The 18,388-nt window shown below is 58.6% G+C and overlaps 1 protein-coding gene and 1 long non-coding RNA gene across 3 annotated transcripts; one reads left to right on the top strand and one right to left on the bottom strand.

Annotated features, from left to right (window-relative positions):
• Positions 1 to 20: 20 nt before the first annotated feature.
• On the bottom strand, positions 21 to 2,596 carry LOC112671273 (uncharacterized). Its single transcript, XR_003143479.3, has 2 exons — positions 2,482 to 2,596; positions 21 to 1,641 (listed from the first exon to the last, which is right to left on the bottom strand). It is a non-coding gene; the product is annotated as an uncharacterized LOC112671273 (long non-coding RNA).
• On the top strand, positions 2,180 to 17,355 carry SIDT2 (SID1 transmembrane family member 2). Of its 2 annotated transcripts, XM_025465400.3 has the most exons (26): positions 2,180 to 2,551; positions 4,064 to 4,185; positions 4,484 to 4,648; positions 4,738 to 4,783; positions 5,188 to 5,289; positions 5,396 to 5,479; positions 6,174 to 6,273; positions 6,466 to 6,531; positions 7,486 to 7,579; positions 7,912 to 7,964; positions 8,671 to 8,742; positions 8,880 to 8,951; positions 10,018 to 10,136; positions 10,478 to 10,551; positions 10,652 to 10,718; positions 11,279 to 11,352; positions 11,480 to 11,603; positions 11,772 to 11,889; positions 12,411 to 12,547; positions 12,771 to 12,879; positions 13,129 to 13,205; positions 13,385 to 13,431; positions 13,702 to 13,807; positions 14,431 to 14,541; positions 15,749 to 15,862; positions 15,951 to 17,355. In XM_025465400.3, the coding sequence occupies exons 1-26, from the start codon at positions 2,369 to 2,371 to the stop codon at positions 16,011 to 16,013; spliced, it is 2,499 nt and encodes an 832-aa protein (XP_025321185.1). In that variant the 5' UTR covers positions 2,180 to 2,368; the 3' UTR covers positions 16,014 to 17,355. The 2 variants fall into 2 exon arrangements, 1 of the variants encoding a protein (XP_025321185.1); XR_007410644.1 differs by lacking the exons at positions 15,749 to 15,862; positions 15,951 to 17,355 and having other exon boundaries at positions 2,350 to 2,551; positions 13,360 to 13,431.
• The last annotated feature ends 1,033 nt before the right edge of the window (positions 17,356 to 18,388 follow it).

Raw genomic sequence — 18,388 nt, 5'->3', positions numbered from 1 at the left:
GCACATTTTGCCCCAAAGCCTAAGAGTTAGAGTTGGAATGCCCCCAACCTGGGCTCATTCAGTACAGTCCCAGCCTATAGCTGAGACTCTAAACCAGTGGTTCTCACAGCACCCAGGAAAGTTCCTGAAACCAGTTAAATTACATCAGGCTGAATGGGGAGTGCAAGCTCAGAGTGGGAGTACTTCTTAGAGCTCCAGATTTACTGGCAAGTTGAGGAGGAGGTGACCATGAGAGAGAAAGTGAAGTTCACTTGGAATGTGGAAATCCTACATTAGCTGTCCAAACTGGGCTGCTGACTGCATGGGCTTATAATGAAAATTCTTCCTGTTGCTCTGAGGGTCCTCCAATTTGGTTTGTCTAGACCATGCTGGAATCTGGTAATCTCCTCTGGACTGACCCTTTGTGGATTTCACTCTACCTGTCTGTAAAATGAGGGCTTAGTCCAGGAGTCTGCTAAGGTTCCCTTTGGTCTGACTTTCTAGGGTTTTCCAGACCCTGCAGCCTGCTTCTGATCATCATTCTCAAGTACAAAAGCTTGGGCAGGGGGCCAGATCTAATTCTTGCACACACCATTTGCCAAGTATAAATAGAACAGTACCTGCACATAGTAGGTGCCCATTAAATATTTATTGCAGGAATGAATAAATATAATTGGCCATGAGGTAAAATTAGTCCTCAGTGGAAAGAAGCCCAGAGAATAAGGCAGGGACAGGAGCTGGAGCTGTTGGAATCTTGTGAGCTAAAGAATTCTCACAAGCCTCTGGCCCAAGTGGCTTCATCTGGTGTCTGACAATTTCAGAAGTGGCCATGTTATATATATTTTTTCTTTAAACATCTCGAATTTGTCTTATAAAAGAAGTCCATGTACGTCATAGAAAATTCATAAATTTTTAAAAGGTATGAAAACATTCTGAAGCCACCCACAATCCAGTGTTTTTTTTTTTTTTCTTTTCTTAGTGGTACCTATCTATACTTTTGAAATTAGAAGAAAATGGTACATGCCATATTAAAAATCATCCGTAATTCAAAGATTTCTCAACGCTTTTCTTTGCATGCCTACGTTTTCGTTGATATAGTGTAATATTGTGAATTCCCTGCTTACATGTTCCTTAAAGTCCTGAGCATCATTTCCGATGGCTTCATGGTAATAGCACCTTTGCCACTCCCTCCTTATGGACGCTTAGGCTGTTTCCTTTATGCTTTCTATTACACATATGGCAGTCATAAGCATGACTGTTTACGCATTTTTAATCTGCATTTATTTCCTTGGGATAGAGTACCGAAAGTGGAATTAGTCTGTCAAAGAGAATCAAAAGCTCTTTCAACTTCTTGAAACACAGGCCAAAATATTTTGTAGAAAAGTTTTCCGCAATTTACACTGGAAGTCACTCACTTGCCGTGAGCGTTTTAGCTGCCTCTGCAAAGGGGAGGGAGCCCTGCAGGCATCCGGGCCTCCCTGGCGGGTGAGACTGTCCAGAGGTTCTCTGTTGTTCTGCCTCGGCCGTCCCTCCGCCGCCGCCGCCGGGAAGGCGTCCGGCCTGTCTCCTAATTCAGTTCTTCCTTTCTTAATGGCCCAGGGATGGAGGATGGTAAAGGCAGTGGGGGTGGAGGTGAATTCTCAGGTTCGAGCAAAGAAGGCCCTGTCAACAAGAACCCAACACGTGGAGGTCCCTCCCGGAAACATCCGCCTGGTCCAACCAAGGTGAGCTTCCAGAGACCGGCAGGATTAAGAAAGAGGAGGCGGCGGCGGGAGGGCAGTCAGAGGCGGCTCCCGCTGGAGGGCCGCGGCCCCTTTAAGGCGCAATCCGGGACTCGGCCCTTTAAATCTGTGTCAGTTTCCCCTGACGTCAGCGGGCGGACCGGCCGTCCTGCTGTTTACCGCCGCGCGGCCCCGCACACCCGCGCGAGCCGCGAGCCCCGGGGCCGCCGCGGCCGCCCGCCCTTAAAGGGCCCGCGCCCCGCGAAGCGCGCCGCTTTGGCCCCGCGGCCACCGGCCGCCGCCGCCCTCCCCGCCCCTCGCCCCTCGCCGCCCGCCGCCCGCCGCCCGCCGCCCCTCCCTCCGCGGCCGCCCCCGCCGCCGCCGCCGCCGCCCCGCCCTCCCCGCCGCCGGCGTCCCCAGCCTCCCGGCAACCGGCCGCCCCCGGCCCGCCCGCCCCCGGCCCCGGCCCCGGCCCCCGCCCCCCGCGCCCCTCCCCGCCGGGCCCCCGCCAGCGCCGCCGCGGCTGCGGGGAGGGGACGTGTCCTAATCTCGGGCCGGGGTTAAAGTTCTGGTCCTGGTGAGATGCTGGAAGCTGCGGCCGCGGCCGCCGCCCGCCCCGGAGCCGTCCCGCCGCCCGCCGCCCCCGCCGCCGCCGCCTCGCCGGGGCCATGTTCGCGCCGGCCCTGCCCTTCGTGGCGCTCCTGGTGGCCTCGGCCGGCGGCCGCCCGGGGGCCCTGGGGCCCAAGAACGTCTCGCAGAAAGACGCCGAGTTCGAGCGCACCTACGCGGACGAGGTCAACGGCGAGCTGGTCAACATCTACACCTTCAACCACACCGTGACTCGCAACCGGGTGAGGAGCCCCGGGGAGCTCCGGGGGCGCGGGGCCGGGGGCGGGGGCGCGGGGCCGGGGGCGGGGCCGGGGGGCAGGGCCGGGGCCGGGGTCCCCCTCCCAGAGCCGCGCTGCGCTCCCCGCAGCTCCCGCCCGGCCGCCGCTGAAGTTGTCGCGTCCCCGAGTTCTTGCTGACCCCTCCTCCCCGCCTGCCCCTCCCCAGCACCCTGAGTCTGGCAGCCCCCGGGTGGGTGCCGGCGGAGCAGGAAACCCCCAGGACAGGAGCCGGCCGCCCGGAGGCTCTGCCCAGCCGAGTGCAGGCTGAGGCTCCCCGGGGAGATGTGCCCTAGAAGGCCCCCCTGCCCCCTGCCCCCGGCCTTGCACACCATCCGGCGTGGTGGAGACGAGACCCAACTTCTAGTTGGACGGGAGGAGAGAGGAAGTTTCTCTCTGGGGAATCTGCCTCGCCCTGACTTTCTCTTTCATTTCTTCCCCCAGCATGTGTTAAACATGGTTGTAGCTAGATCCACAGTCTCGACCGCGGGCAGAGCTGAGATTTGGAGAACTCAGGCCGCCCGGCACTATCCCCGCTGCCCTGAGCTCTCCAGGATTGGATTTACTAAGGCGTGGGAGAGCTGAGCCTGGGAGCCTGATTATTTTTCAGAACGGGCAGAGATTTGCCTCCCGTGACAGGCCAGGGTCTGCCTTCAGAGCCCATGTCTCTAAAGTGTGCTTTCCTCCTGCTTAGAGTCCTTTCTTCCTTCTCCCCATCCCTGGGGTCAACCTGAGACTTATGGTCTCTGCCCCTCTGGGAAATGCTGCCCTAGGGTGGGGGTCTCAGCAGCACAATAACAAGCATCACCAGGTTTGACGGATTGATTTTCTTGAAGCTCCCACCGTTCTGTATACTCTGCTCCATGCGTGAAGAGTGAGAAGGTGTGCATCATACAGAGGGCACACTGGGGCTCAGTGGTGTGAAGTGACTTTTCAGCAGCGCTAGCCCTTGGTCAGATCTTGGCTTTCGTACTTTTCAACGATCTCTGTTTCCCCACAACCCTCCTGGCTCTGGTCCCCAGATTGGGGGATGGGAATTGTTGAATGGGAGCTTCCTGGCTCACAAGGAAGAAAACTGAGGAACCCTTCTTGGTCTCCTGTGGCCCTGTGCGTGTATATCCTGTGGACGTGGATAGGTGTGGGGTATCCTGGGGATGCCCGAGGCCTCCCTTATGTTTCCTGTTGGGAAGTGAGGCCTTCAAGTTGGCGGGGGTCCCGTTGTCCTGCACATACGTACCTGCCAGCCAGGATGGGGCCTCGTCCAGGGACCCCTCCTGGAACTCAGGGCAAATCCCTCCTGCAGACTGGGCCTGCTCTGGTGGAAGAAGGGGCACAGCTAGCTTCCCAGCCTGACTCAGATGGGGTCGGAGTTGGCACGATGAAGGGCAGCGCTCACTGTCTCTGGAGCCATGTGTCCCGGGTAGTGGAAGTAGAGTCCCTACAGGCTTGACTGAGGGCTGTTTCCATGTTATTCTCCAGACAGAAGGTGTGCGTGTGTCCGTGAATGTCCTGAACAAGCAGAAGGGGGCTCCTTTGCTGTTTGTGGTCCGCCAGAAGGAAGCTGTGGTGTCCTTCCAGGTGCCCCTAATCCTGCGAGGGCTGTGAGTAGGACATGGGGATCAGGGAGGGGGGTAGGTCGAGGCCAGGCCATGCCCAGAGCCTCCCCCAGGGCCTCATTTGGGGTCTCAGACCACCCAGGAGCCCCTCCGTTTCTCTCCCCCATTCCCTGAACCAGGGGGCTGCTCAGTAGCCAGGCCAGACAAGCCTGGAGCTTGTCAGCCCAGCCAGGGTAGGAGTGGGGAGAATGGAAACCAGAGAAGAAGAACTGGGGCCTTGCTCCCTTGGCCTGGCTTACCGGCAGGCGCAGTGCTAACGTCCCCTTTCTGCTTTGGGCTGTAGGTATCAGCGCAAGTACCTCTACCAAAAGGTGGAGCGAACGCTGTGCCAGCCCCCCACCAAGAATGAGTCCGAGGTCCAGTACTTCTACGTGGATGTGTCCACCCTGTCACCAGTCAACACCACATACCAGCTCCGGGTCAGCCGCATGGACGACTTTGTGCTCAGGTCGGCAAGGGAGATGCAAGGGGACCATGGGACTGGCCTTCTTGCCAAGCTCCGGGAATGACCATGGGGGTGGGCTCTTCTCCCTCCAGGACTGGGGAGCAGTTTAGCTTCAACACCACAGCAGCCCAGCCCCAGGTAAGATCTCTCGTGTCAGCTGCCCCCTGGGAAGACAAGTGGGGACACGGGAGCAAGAGTGGTCGGCAGACTCTGCTGGGAGTCTCCAGTTGGCTGTACCCTCGCCATGGAGAGGCTGTTGGGAAATAGGAGCTCTGGCCCTGAGGTGGTAAGGGACCAGCAGCACGGCAAGTGCAGAGGCATGGGGTCTGGTGGCCACCTTTTCTCCTTGCCTCTTGGACACTCTCCTGGGTGCCCAGGTGAGGTTGCAGGGGATGATATAATAGGGTTGCTTGGGGTCAGGGTCTTTCTTCCCAGAGAGTGTCCACTGCCCAAAGCTGAGAGGATTCACACTGTTCCCTTGTAGAGGGACAGAGAGAGCATCCTCATGAGATGGGACTCTCCCTGCCCTCCTGTGCCCTCAGTACTTCAAGTATGAGTTCCCGGAGGGAGTGGACTCGGTGATTGTCAAGGTGACCTCCAACAAAGCCTTTCCCTGCTCAGTCATCTCCATCCAGGATGTCCTGGTAGGTTGCCTGCCCTTTTTGTCCTCTACTGAGGGTAGCAGGGCTGCTCAAGAGGAGGCCCAGGGCCCGGGTCCTGCCCATCGGCCTCTCCCTCCCACCTCTGTAGTGCCCTGTCTATGACCTGGACAACAACGTAGCCTTCATCGGCATGTATCAGACTATGACCAAGAAAGCCGCCATCACTGTGCAGGTAGGAAATGTGCATGGCCCCGTGGGAGATGGGCCAGGGGATGAGCTTTCCAAATCCTTGCCCCTTTATCCCTGCCTATTCCTACCCTACTGATAACACCAAGTCTTGGCCTGCCAGTCCCTGAGGGTTGGGACCCTCTGATATATGCGACAGTTCAACCATCATCCCGATCACCAGGAGGGGTAGGAGAGAGCAGAGTACCCTTTCTGGCTGTCAGTTCTACTTCATTCACCGTAATGATAGCTGAGAGAGGGGAAAGGGCCCCGGTTGATGCTGTGTGGCCCGTGGCAAAGGCTAAAACCTATGCTGGGGGCAGGGAGTGTAGCGCCCTGTGATCCCCCCACAAGATCCAGTCTTGCACCTCAGGAGGCAGCGAGGCCCCTCCCCCTTTCTCCCGGCTGATGCCCAGACTGTAATCGGGCACCCATGGGTTCCTTGATGGTGGGTCTTACACACATTCGCTCACCTGGCTGTAGCGCGGAGTCATGGTTTGAGCTCTGGAGCCAGGTAACGCTGGCTGTACCACTTACTGGCGGTATAACCCTAAGGCCCAGTAGGGATAATGATAGTACTTATCTCATAGGAATCTTTGTGAGGGCTAAGTAAAATTATGTGTGTATTTTGATGATTGATTTTGATGGTGATTGATGATGACGGTTTTATCATTATCATCATCACCGTCATCATCCTGCAGCGCAAAGACTTCCCCAGCAACAGCTTTTACGTGGTGGTGGTGGTGAAGACTGAAGACCAGGCCTGTGGGGGCTCCTTGCCTTTCTACCCCTTTGTAGAAGGTACACCGTGTGCCCTGGGCCTGGCTAGGGGTGGTGGGGAGGGCCTGGCCACTCCCTGGGAGGTAGAAGAACCTGTGTGTGGCTGATGGGTGGATCTGAGATGGAGGGCTTGGGCCCCAGACTCTCCCAGGCCCGGTCCCACAAACTTCAGCGAAGCTCTAGGCAACCACTTGTTTGACATTTTGTTTCCAGATGAACCGGTTGATCAAGGGCATCGCCAGAAAACCCTGTCAGTGGTGGTATCTCGGGCGGTCACGTGTGAGTGTGGGTGGCTGAGTGGCTCTTCCTCTCAGACCTGGGGGAGGGGAGGGAGTGTTCTCTGAATGGGAAGGGTGATGGAGGCCTACAGGGCACACTGATGGGGGAGGAAGGGGGAGTGCTCTTGGCAGTGTTCACGATGGGAGGGCCAGGAGGTGGGTCCCAGTGTGATGTGGTGCAGAGTCAGTGACCAACACTCTGAAGTACTGAGTTCTGGTTCTCTTTTCGCCCCTTATGAGCAGTGTCATCTCACTATTGCCCTGTCTTTATGCTAAAAGCCTCAGCTTCCCTGTCCTAGCAGTAGGGTCTGTCCTGGTAGTCTCACCAAGTTGTGCGGTTTAGCACAAAATTAGCAGGAAAGTGTTAGGCCCCTTAGTCACACTCGATAAATATTTGCTGAGTGATTAGATGGAGCCCTTTGTAAACTGGAATACATAAGCTGGAAAAAATAAGGGATTGTGATAGGAAGAAAAAGAAGCTTGCCTCTCCTGTATGGTTTCTTTATTCAACAAATATTTATCGAGCACCTTCTTCATGCCAGGTGCTACGCTCTGGCTGTAGTCCTCAGAGAGCTCCTGAAGGACAGGAGCCTTTCTGTGCAGGGTGCTGAGAGCTCCAGTGGGCAAAGGACAGGTCACTGGGAGCATAAGACAGAGAAGCTTTCCTAGAGGACACAGCCCCTGAACTGTGCTTGCAAGGACAGTGTGTTTGAAAGCAGGATGGAGTTTTCAAGGAAGAAGCAGAGGAGAAAATTCTAGCAGAGGGAGTAACATGAGCAAAGACAGGAATCACGTCAGAGTTTGGCATATCTGGGGGAACGGCCTGTTGTTCACCCCACGAGGTTACTGCATCTGAGGGAAGAAGAGGGGAGAGCTCAGGCTGGGCCCCTGTGTGCCGTGACGCGCAGCCTTGGCAGGATTTGATGTGCTCATCCTCCTGCTTCCCTCCCCACAGCTGAGGCCTATGTTGGCGGTATGCTCTTTTGCCTGGGCATATTTCTCTCCTTCTATCTGCTGACTATCCTCCTGGCCTGTTGGGAGAACTGGAGGTAAAGGGGGGCTGCTGGGCTTCCCCCTGTTCTGGGGTGGGGCGAGCAGGGGAGCCTGCCTGGCGGGATCTGAGCCAGCCCAGGCTAGTGCTCTGCACCATCATGGGGCATAGGAGGTCGGTGGTCCCTGGGCCTCTCCTCTGGAAACCAGCCCCTCCCCTCAACCTTCTCCCCAAGCAGGGAAACCCCACACTACTCCCCAGCCTGGGAGGAGCCTTAGGTCACAGATGGAGGGCAGGGTTAGGGGATGGAGAGGGTGGAAGGCAGGCCAGCCGTCCAGGCAGGACCCTCTTCCTGCCCCTCTGGTTTGCCTCTGGATTCTGTTCCTGCAGGCAGAGGAAGAAGACGCTTCTGGTGGCCATGGACCGAGCCTGCCCAGAAAGCGGTACCTCCAAAGGGCGTGGGCAGGGAGGGCAGAGTGTGCTTTGTGCTTTGGTGGATGGTTCCCTTGGGGGCTGGAGGGGGAGAGGCCAGCTGGGGGCTTCTGGATGTTCAGATTGGGAAGAACACTCTGCAGATGGAAATGGGGCCGGGATTGTGCCCGGACCACCCTGATATGCCCATCTTAACGGCTGCCGCTTGATTCATTCTCTGGGGCTAGCTACACTGTCTGCCTCGGGTGAGGAGCTCACAGTCTGGGGCGTTACTAACCTTTCATTCTCTCTCCTTTTCTTCCAACCTTCCTTCTCTGTCTGTCCTCCCTCCTGCTTGGGACCTTCTCTCTCAGCCTCTCTCCTTGGTAAGCTCCAGGTGCTGTGGGCAGAGGAGCTGGAATCCAGAATGGGGGACGGAGGGGACACACTGGGATGTCAGGGTGGGACTTGGGCGGGCGGTGCTCGCTGTCCTCGCTGGTAATTGAGATGCATCGCTTCCTTGACCTTTCTCTTTCTGTAGAGAGGACAAAGGACAGTGAGGGTTTCCTTTGGGACCCGCGTGGGAGGTTGGGGCACGGCTGGTGGTGGGAGCGCAGCGTGTTTGTCAGGATAGGTGCTTATTCTTTGCTGCTGCCGTGGCCCTTCTGTGTCTTTCCTCTCCTTGGCTTGGCCACACCCTGTTTCCAGAGTTGATGGGACCTTGATTTCTCATTGCAGGTCACCCCCGGGTGCTCGCCGACTCCTTCCCTGGCAGCTCCCCTTACGAGGGCTATAACTATGGCTCCTTTGGTACGTGTCAGCACCGGTGGTCGTGCCGCCCACTCACAACCCGGTCACCTCGACGGGTGGCCGAGTGGCAGCGGCCCCCCCCGCCCCCAGCATCCCCGTCCCCTCGTACCTGCCTCACCACTCGCCGTTCCCCACAGAGAACAGCTCGGGATCTACGGACGGCCTGGTGGATAGCACGGGCACTGGGGACCTCTCCTACGGCTACCAGGGTGAGTACGCCAGGCTGGGCAGAGCCAGGTGGTGCAGGGCTGGAGCAGGCTGGGCGAAGTGTGGTGAAGGGCACTCGCCTCTTCTGCCAGACGCTGGAGCCAGGAATGGGGCTGCTGCCTCCCTACCCCTCTCCTTTTTCCTTCCTTCCTCCTTGGCCCCACTTCCTGGTAACTTTCCCTTTCCTTTGAAGGGCACGACCAGTTCAAGCGGCGCCTCCCCTTTGGCCAGATGCGGCAGCTGTGCATTGCCATGGGTAGATGTGGGGAGGGGGGGGCGCTGCTCCGCCAATCAGCTCCTGCCAGGGCAGTTGACTGGAGCCGGTAGGCTCCAGGGCCAGAGAGATGCTTTGTGCATGGCTTCCCCATCTAATGCCAATAATTGCCCGCTCTTGTGTCTTTTGAGATAAGCAGGCACTGGCTTTGATGCTGGTGGGCTGGCACCCCAACTCCCCCCAGGCCAGATGTTCTGGTTGGCTGTCATGTTTGCCAGCACCCGTGTTCCCTGGCCTGCCGGGGTAGGGCTCATGGGCACAGGTGTCACATCCTGGCCTCTGGGGGCTTCGGTCAGGCAAAGTCATAGGAGGAAGCTTCTGAAGGCACAAGAGAAGAACAGGAGCAGGTGCTCTTCCTAGAGGCAGCCTGTCCTCCTTGCCTGCCCCCCCAGAGCCCACTGGGTCTTTACCCAGTGGGGGCCAAGCCAGTGTCCTCTCAGAACCCACACGGCCGGGCATCTAATCAGCATGACTTCTGCCGAATTCAGTCCTTGTTGCTTGTGTTGGGGGCCCAGGTCTGCTCAGCGTCCTGGCCTGGGAGTCCTACTCAGTGAGGGGGCAGGGCTGGAGCAGTCCCTGTTTGGTGGCCTCTTCCCAGAACCCACCCTTGTTCCCCTCGAGGACTTAGGAGCACCCGATACCTCTTCCCTGGGCCTGAGCCCGCCTCTGCTCCTGCTCTGAGCCCACAATTTGCCTCTTCCCACTGCCCAGTAATTGTGACAATTGCCCCAGGGGGTGGGGACAGATCTTAAGTTCTGTGCCTCTTGGTTAACTCTTCCTCCCCGCCACCCCAGATCGTTCCCTAGACCCTGTGGGCACTCGGCCACGCCTGGACTCCATGAGCTCTGTGGAGGAGGACGACTATGACACGTTGACTGACATTGATTCGGACAAGAATGTCATTCGCACCAAGGTCTGATGCCATGGGGGCTGGCCCTAGTCATGGGTTTCCCATGGGAAGCAGATTCTGTGTTTGGGCCCCCACGCACCTCCCTGTGGGGTGACATTGTAGGAGAACAAAGGGAAAGAGCTGATTTGGGGCAGGATAGATTCTAGAGGAAGCTGACTCTATTCCCGGCCCTTCCAGTCTGATGGTCCGCAGCAAGGGGCTGACCTGGAGCCACCTGCCCTGCGGTCCGGGACTGTGGCCTGCGGGAGGGGTGGGGGGCCTTCGCTGTCCTCCTCTAACCTGGGCAGGAGGGGCATCTCCCAGGGGGCAGCGGGAAAGCAGGGCTCACTGCAGCTTCTCCCCAGCAATACCTCTACGTGGCCGACCTGGCCCGCAAGGACAAACGCGTCCTTCGGAAAAAGTACCAGATCTACTTCTGGTGAGTGGGCGGAGGGGGCCGGGCTTCCTCCCTGGTGGGGTGGGGTGGCGGTGGCAGGTTTCGGGTGCCACCTCCTCACCGCTGTCCTTCCTCTCCTCAGGAACATCGCCACCATCGCTGTCTTCTATGCGCTTCCGGTGGTGCAGCTGGTGATCACCTACCAGACGGTGAGGGGCAGGGCTGGCTCCCCCGGGGCCCCTGCGGAGCGCCCTTGCCCATCTGGGCCGCGGCCCCAAGTGCAGAGCTTCCTGGCCTGGGGCTCAGGAGTGAGCACAGGTCTTAGGTCACAGGTCCTGGGTCCAGATCCTAACTCAGCCTCACCAGCTGGGTGACCTGCAGCAAGTCACTGAGGCTCCCTGAAAAATGGGGCAGCACAGTAGCAATGACGACACCGTCCCCGGCTCGTTGCAGGGTTCATGCAACAAGAGCCGTGGCACTTTGTAAGTGTTGGTTTCCCTTCCCCTTTCTCTGTGCTGTGAGGCAAGAACCTCTGTCGCGGTCATGCCTCATGATTTCTGACTCCACCTAGTGAGGGGGCCAGTGACTGTGGCAAAGAAGCCTGGCCTGGCATACGGATGCACACACGTGCCCGTTGTGTGGCACTTTCCTGTCCTGCCGGCTGGGACTGGGTGATGTGGCAGGGCTGGAGCCTGGCTCCCTCTCACCTGGGCTCTGGGCTGAGCCAGGTGCATCAGCAGCCCCTCTGTGCTCCTGTGCCCTGCTGCAGGTGGTGAACGTCACAGGGAATCAGGACATCTGCTACTACAACTTCCTCTGTGCTCACCCACTGGGCAACCTCAGGTGAGGATGGTTTGGGGTGAGCTAGGGCTGGGGCAGGGGCTCTGCCAGTAATGCCCCGGGGTGGGGGTGGGGCAGAAGAGTCCAGAGTGCAGGGCCAAGGCAATGCGCCCTGTGTCACCCCTTCCAGCGCCTTCAACAACATCCTGAGCAATCTGGGGTACATCCTGCTGGGGCTGCTGTTCCTGCTCATCATTCTGCAGCGAGAGATTAACCACAACCGGGCCCTGCTGCGCAATGACCTCTACGCCCTGGTGAGAGAGCACCTGCCCACTGATGCCTCGGCGCCAGGCTCTTCTAGCCGGAGTGCCCAGCCCTGCCCAGCCCACGAGCCGCTCCATACCTCTTTCCTCCTGTCCGTCCTTTGGGTCCCTTCCTCCCTCCCACCTCACCTCCTCTTTCCCTTCCCTTCTCCCCAATAGGAATGTGGGATCCCAAAACACTTTGGCCTGTTCTATGCCATGGGCACAGCCCTGATGATGGAGGGGTTGCTTAGTGCCTGCTATCATGTCTGCCCCAACTATACCAACTTCCAGTTTGGTGAGTGGGGCCTCCTTCCCTGGCTGCACCTGTCTGAGGTCCTCTACCATCCCCATCCCCATGTCACCTGCAGGGATCCCCCAGGACTCAGCCCTGTGGGAGACGCCAGGGTTGGGGTTCCTGTGTGCATACACATCCTAGTTTCTAGAAAGGATGCAGCTGGATGATATTGCATTCATCCGTTTAGTGTTTTCCATGGAAAGCCATGTGTAAACTGAGAAAACGAGTATCACTGAGATGTGGTCCCTGACCTTAAGGTGCTCAGCCTACATTGTCCTTGTTGTCAGGGGAGGTCAGATTGGGTGCCAGCCAGTGGGGTGGCAGTGTGGTGTCACAGTCACATGTCAGTGTGATGACATTTGAACTCCAGGTCAGGGGCTGGAGTTCTGGTGTCAGCCCACCAGCGGCTCGCTCGTGGCCACGAGAAGGCCTTGGGGGCTCCCTTGGATTGTCTGGGCAGGGAGTTCCATGCTGAAGTTCAGTGGATGCATTTGTAGTTCACGTTCATGCCCCCAACCCAGACACGTCGTTCATGTACATGATTGCCGGGCTGTGCATGCTGAAGCTCTACCAGAAGCGGCACCCAGACATTAACGCCAGCGCCTACAGCGCCTACGCCTGCTTGGCCATCGTCATCTTCTTCTCCGTGCTGGGTGTGGTGAGCCCCTGGCCCCTTGGGCCTGCCCCATATTAAAGTATTAAAGGTGCACACGTGTGTGTGCACATGCAGTCCCTCTGCCCCCCTGGAGGAGAGATCCCTGCTCCTTCCCTGATGTGCCGTCTTTGGGCTCCTGGGAGAGCCCTGATCCTCCAGAGAAAGGGCGGGCTGTGGGAGCTCCTCTCAGCGCCTCCTCAGCCCTGTCCACTGTGGCCCCTGACAGGTCTTCGGCAAAGGAAACACAGCATTCTGGATAGTCTTCTCCATCATTCACATCATTGCCACCCTGCTCCTCAGCACACAGCTCTATTACATGGGCCGCTGGAAGCTGGGTGAGGACATGCCCAGGGCAGGGTGGGGAGGTGGGGGGTGCAGCTGGGCCCCAGGGAGTCAGGGGACCTGGACTCACAGCAGACTCTGGGTTCTGCTCTCTCGCTGGGGGCCCTGGAAGAATCACCGAGTGAGGAATGAGATGAGGGTTGGCATAGCTGTGCCCTCTGAAGGCCTGGGGTCCTCTGCGGGCGTGGGCCAGGGGACGGTGGAAGGGGTCCCAGGGCCGTCAGCACTTCTCCTTCTTGCAGACTCCGGGATCTGCCGCCGCATCCTCCACGTGCTCTACACAGACTGCATCCGGCAGTGCAGCGGGCCCCTCTACGTGGTACTGGCCCAGCTCCCCAGCCCTCTGCCATCTGCTCTCTTCCCTCGGCTGGTGGGGGGGTGCGGGGACATAGCTGAGAGCCCAGGGGAGGGTGGGGACTGGCTGATCTGGGCCTTCTTCCACTTTTCTCCCTGTCTCTCTTCCCCTCTCTCAGTCCCCGTGTCTCTGCTTCCCTCCAGGACCGCATGGTGCTGCTGGTTATGGGCAACATTATCAACTGGTCGCTGTGAGTCTGGCCATTGTCTGCGGTAGCCTGGCTGGGCAGACAGCGGGGGACTTGGCCAGCCATTGGCTGCCTGGGGGGCCACGGACACATTCTAAGCTTCAGGCGTGAGAAATGGGGGCTGAGGAGAGAGATGCTGGCACCAGGGGTTCTGGAATTTCTGTGGGCCTCTGAACCCAGCCTCACTTCATAGTAGCATAACATGGGGTGAAGGAGAGCCCTTTCCTTGCCCTTGGCTTCCCCTGCTTCACCAGCTCTTCTTTCCTTTGCCAGAGCTGCCTATGGGCTCATCATGCGCCCCAATGATTTCGCCTCCTACTTGTTGGCCATTGGCATCTGCAACCTGCTTCTCTACTTTGCCTTCTACATCATTATGAAGGTGAGTGGGGATGGCTGAGCCTTCTCTGCCAGCGGGAGGAGATTGGCACAACCTGCTTCAGGGTAGCATTGAGAGGCAGTGGGAATTTTTTGTTCGTCTCATGCTGATGCAGTTCGAGGAGGGGAGAGGCTAAAGTCTCTTGCCTGTACTCCAGCTGTATCCAGAGACTCATTCACTGAGCCCCTTCCATATGCAGAGAACAGCCCATGACACTGGTAGCGCTGCAGGCTGCAGCTGGGAAGAGCCCCATGCGGTGTAGAGGGGTTGAGGGGGGCTCGCCAGGTCTGCACAGCCTGGGGCCTCTGAGGGCCGGGCACTTCCCAGGGACCCTCCTGCCGTCCAGGGTGAGAGGAGCCGAGCACAAGGAGAGCCCCCTGGCCAGTGCAGGTTGATAGCACGGGGCTGTGGGCACATGGAGGCCTAGCCAGGTCAGACATCAGGGGTGAGGACCCCAGGCTGCTGGTGTGGGACGAGTGGGCTGTGTAGCTACGGCAGGTGATGGTGTGAATCCAGGAAGGCTTCCTGAAGGATCCGTCCCATATGCTGAGAAGTGGCATGAAGGGCAGGCTGGGAGACGGGCTGGGCCAGGGCCCGGCCCTCAGACTCCTCTTCAATCCCACCAGCTCCGCAGCGGGGAACGGATCAAGCTCATTCCCCTGCTCTGCATTGTCTGCACCTCCGTGGTGTGGGGCTTCGCACTCTTCTTCTTCTTCCAGGGACTCAGCACCTGGCAGGTGAGTAGTCCTCCTGCCGAGAGGGTGAGGGAGTCACCCACAAGTTTGTTGTGAGCCAATAAATGGCCACTTCTCTTTACGAACATCATTTGTGAGTACCGGCCATGCTCTTTCGCAGCTGCTTTCTCCCTTAATATTCCTGAAGTCCCCATTTTACATATGAGGCAGCTGAAGTTCACAGAGGCCAAGGGACCTGCCCAAGGTCACATGGCCAGCCAGTGGCACAGCTGGGGTTTGAAGCCAGAAGTGCCAGGCTCTCCCCTCAGCCTTGTAGGCACCTGCCATGAATCAGGTTTCAATTCTATGATCAGAACCAAGCCTGGCATGGTCCTCTGCCTTTGAAGTACTTTAATCTAGTTCAGGAGAGAGACCATCAGTTCCTGGACTACTCTTTGCGATATGATCCACAAGGTGAAGGGCATAGGCAAGACAGGAAGGGGACATGGACACGAGGGCAGAGGACACAGGAGGTCCAGGAAAGCTTCCTGGAGGAGGTGGACCTTGCTCATGGTCTCAAAGGCCCTGGGTGATGAGAAAGGGCCCTGTGGCCTAGCAATGCTGCGACTGGAGTAATGACTCAAAGGCAGAACTAATCGAGGCAGATTTGGGGTCAACAAATATATGAATCTGGGAGCCGAGTGAAGACTGTGAACCCCTGAAGTCAGGATAGTTCTTGTCATATCAGTGGCCTCAGCATGTGGCAGAGACGGTCCCCAGACATAGTGGTGTCCAGTGAGTGTTTGTTGGGTAGGGATCATGGTGAGCACGGAGGACCCCGAGTTTCCTAGGACGTGGCCCACATTATGGTTCCTGTTGTGGGGGGTGGGTGGGTGGGGGTTACCTGCTAGTAAGGCTTTGGAGAACGAGTGAGCCTGGAGGAGCAGATTGGAGCAGGGGGCAGAGTCCAAGACAGGGACCTAAGTTAGGGGGCATCTCAAGGTGATCTCAACCCTCTGCTGGTGTGAACGGCAGAAGAATCCAAGGCATGAGGGTAAAAGTGAAAGGAAAGGGCAGAAGCCAGCATCCTCTGGGGGAAATCTGTAACAAAAGCCAGTTTTTAGATGTGGGAGAGGACGGTGAGGATGAGTCAGAAGGAGGGTGCTCTCGTGCCTGGTGCCGGGAGCACGGCGGCCGAGGGAGCCGCGGGCGGGTCTGGCCCCGGGCCTGGGTGGGCGGCATCCACAGGCAGCTCTCTGTTCCTCCCCAGAAAACCCCCGCCGAGTCACGGGAACACAACCGCGACTGCATCCTCCTGGACTTCTTTGACGACCACGATATCTGGCACTTCCTGTCCTCCATTGCCATGTTTGGGTCATTCCTGGTCCGTGAGACTGTCCTGCCCAAGCAGGGGGTGGGGTGGAGGCCGAGGTCGGCCGCCGGCCTGGGCCTGACTCCACGTCCCTCCCCAGGTGTTGCTGACGCTGGACGACGACCTGGACACCGTGCAGCGGGACAAGATCTACGTGTTCTAGCAGGAGCTAGGCCCCTTGCTTTACTCATGGGGCCCCAAGGCCTCCTGCCACCCTGCCTGGAGCCTCCGTAGCTCTGGGGGTGTGAGTCCCCAGCCTGCGGCCCACGGTGGGTAGCAGCAGGACAGCGAGGTCTAGGCCAAGCCTGGCCTGGGACAGTCATGGCGGGGGCCTTGAGCCTTGAAGCTGCTCTCTGCTGGGGAGGAGGCCTGCTCCCCCCACACCCCAGATGTTGGCCAATTGCTGCTGCTTCTCAGTGTTGAGGGCCTCTCACGGGCCCTGCTGTTGGCTCTCCAGTTGTCCCTCTGCAGGACGAAGGAGCGAAGTGTTGCCCTGCCCATCTCACTGCCTCGCACTCTGTCCGTCCTTCCCCTCCCCGGAGCCTGCACCCCAAGCCCTTTCTTCTTCCCGAGCTCCAGTCCAGGCCTGGTTGGGCCTGATTCTCCGTCCTGTACCAGGGCCCCACTGCTCTTTGGGGCTGTACGCGACTGCCATCACTGCCCATTCCAGTCAGGATGAAATGCGGGTGTAGGATTGTGGAGGCTGGCCGGCTGGGGCCAGGCTTTTGGTGCTAAGGCCTAAGAGGGGCTTCAGGCAGTGGTGCCTCCTCCCTCTGACCTGTGCTTGGTACCGGCTCTGTAGTCAAAGGGTCAGCCTGCATGTGAGGGTCGCCTTGATCTGAGGGGCTGAATTCAGAGGTCAACTTCCTATCCCGTCAGCCCCCGGACTGATGTGGGCACCACGATTGGAAGGAAAGATCAATTTGCCCCTTTCCTTTTCTTTCCGGCCCTCGGCCCTGCCAAGCCCCAGCTGGGGGCCTCTCAGTGCCATCGACGCTGTCCAAGAATGTCCAGGGGTGAAGGAGGGGGCCCCAAGGCGCCCGGCTCCTCCTGCCTCCTCACAGCCGTGGGAGCCCCAGTGCCTATCTTAGAAGGAGGCTCAGGAAGGGACACGCTCTGCCCCCGCTGTCCCCGGACCAGCCTCACTCTAGGACGCAGGGCTGGCTTCTGTGTTTCTGTCCGTCTTCGGCCAAGTTCTGTGTTAATCACACACACACGTATATACGTAGGAGACTTTGGCCCGCTCTGGCCCTTGGGTCCCCATCACCCTACCTGGTCCGGTCCAGATGCCAAGATGGGGGAGTTCAGGTCGGGCTCCGGCTCGGGGACGGGTGTGTGTTTTGTTCTGCCCAACTTGTTTTTATAGCTCTCCCTGGGGCCGCGGGGAGGAGGGGATCTGGATCTTTTTTCAGAACTCCGTTTAATGTCTGTCTCCATGCTATGGTTGCATTTCTGTTTTCTATGAATGAGTCTGCATTCGATTAAAGAAACAACCAGACGCAGTACTTGGTCCCCCGTTTTCTCCCCCTCGTCGGGGTGGAGGTGTGGAGAAGGAGGGGTGGGACAGGCCCTCTGTTTCTCGCTTCCTGTGGTCTGCCTTTCTCTCTTTTTTTTTTTTTTTATTTTTTAGATTTAGATTTTATTTATTCATGAGAGACACAGAGACACAGGCAGAGGGAGAAGCAGGCTCCATGCAGGGAGGCCGATGTGGGATTCGATTCCAGGACCCCAGGATCATGCCCTGAGCTGAAGGCACATGCTCAACAGCTGAGCCGCCCAGGCGTCCCTCCCTTTCTCTTTTCGACAAAGTAGAATCCCTCTTGCTTTTCCCTATGTGCCCTCGAGTAGCCCATGTTACGGCTCTCCTCCGAGCAGCTGCGTCAGTCCTGGAGGCCCTCCCCAGGGCCTGCTGCGTGCCAGGCACGGTGCTGGGCAGAGAGTATGCAGTGAATGAGCCTCAGCAGTGCCATCCCCCCGCTGAGATCCCTGCCCCTCGCCCTTGCCTGGCAAATGGCAGCAGCCTCTGCCCACCGAGCCCCTCACCCACACGTCAGGCCGGCTTCGCGTCTGACCTGAGCGTCTCCCAGCTTGGCTGCATGTGCAGCCTGTGCCCGCCGACCTCACTTGAGTGGCCAGGAGAAGGCAGGCCCAGGCTGGGCTGGTTCTCGGGGAACATGATGGTGATGTACGGTGGGTAAGTGCGCGCAGGTGGCAGGCAGGCTCCCAGAAGAGGGAATTTTGAAACGACCCGAGAAAGTTGACTTGGTTCCAACTGGCCTAAGAGCCCAAGATTGGGGGGTGGGGGGCAGGCCCTGGTGAACTGAGAACTAAGGGGCGGTGTGCTGCCCTCTAGCGGAGGCCGGCCCGCTCCCCGCTCTTCCCAGCAAACACCACTGGGGGCCACTGCAGCTCTGCGTCTCGGGCTCTGGCCTTAGCAGGTGGTGGGCGTCCCCCTCACCCCCAACCCCCAGGCCTAGCTGCCCCTCTCCGGAAGGTGTCCCGTGGGCGGTGGAGAGTGTTAGCTCCTCCCTGCCCGGC

The sequence above is a fragment of the Canis lupus genome, chromosome 5, assembly GCF_003254725.2.
Source record: "Canis lupus dingo isolate Sandy chromosome 5, ASM325472v2, whole genome shotgun sequence".
NCBI lineage: Eukaryota > Metazoa > Chordata > Mammalia > Carnivora > Canidae > Canis > Canis lupus.
The sequence above is the reverse complement of the archived record's forward strand: the minus strand, read 5'-3'. Positions and strand labels throughout refer to the sequence as shown.

Excerpts from the sequence above, each read along its gene's own strand:
- SIDT2 (XM_025465400.3), top strand. The coding sequence starts at position 2,369 with ATGTTCGCGCCGGCCCTGCCCTTCGTGGCGCTCCTGGTGGCCTCGGCC. Across the intron at positions 7,965-8,670 it reads CCGAGCCTGCCCAGAAAGCG|GTCACCCCCGGGTGCTCGCC; the intron begins GTACCTCCAAAG and ends TTCTCATTGCAG. Across the intron at positions 10,552-10,651 it reads AAGTACCAGATCTACTTCTG|GAACATCGCCACCATCGCTG; the intron begins GTGAGTGGGCGG and ends TCCTCTCCTCAG.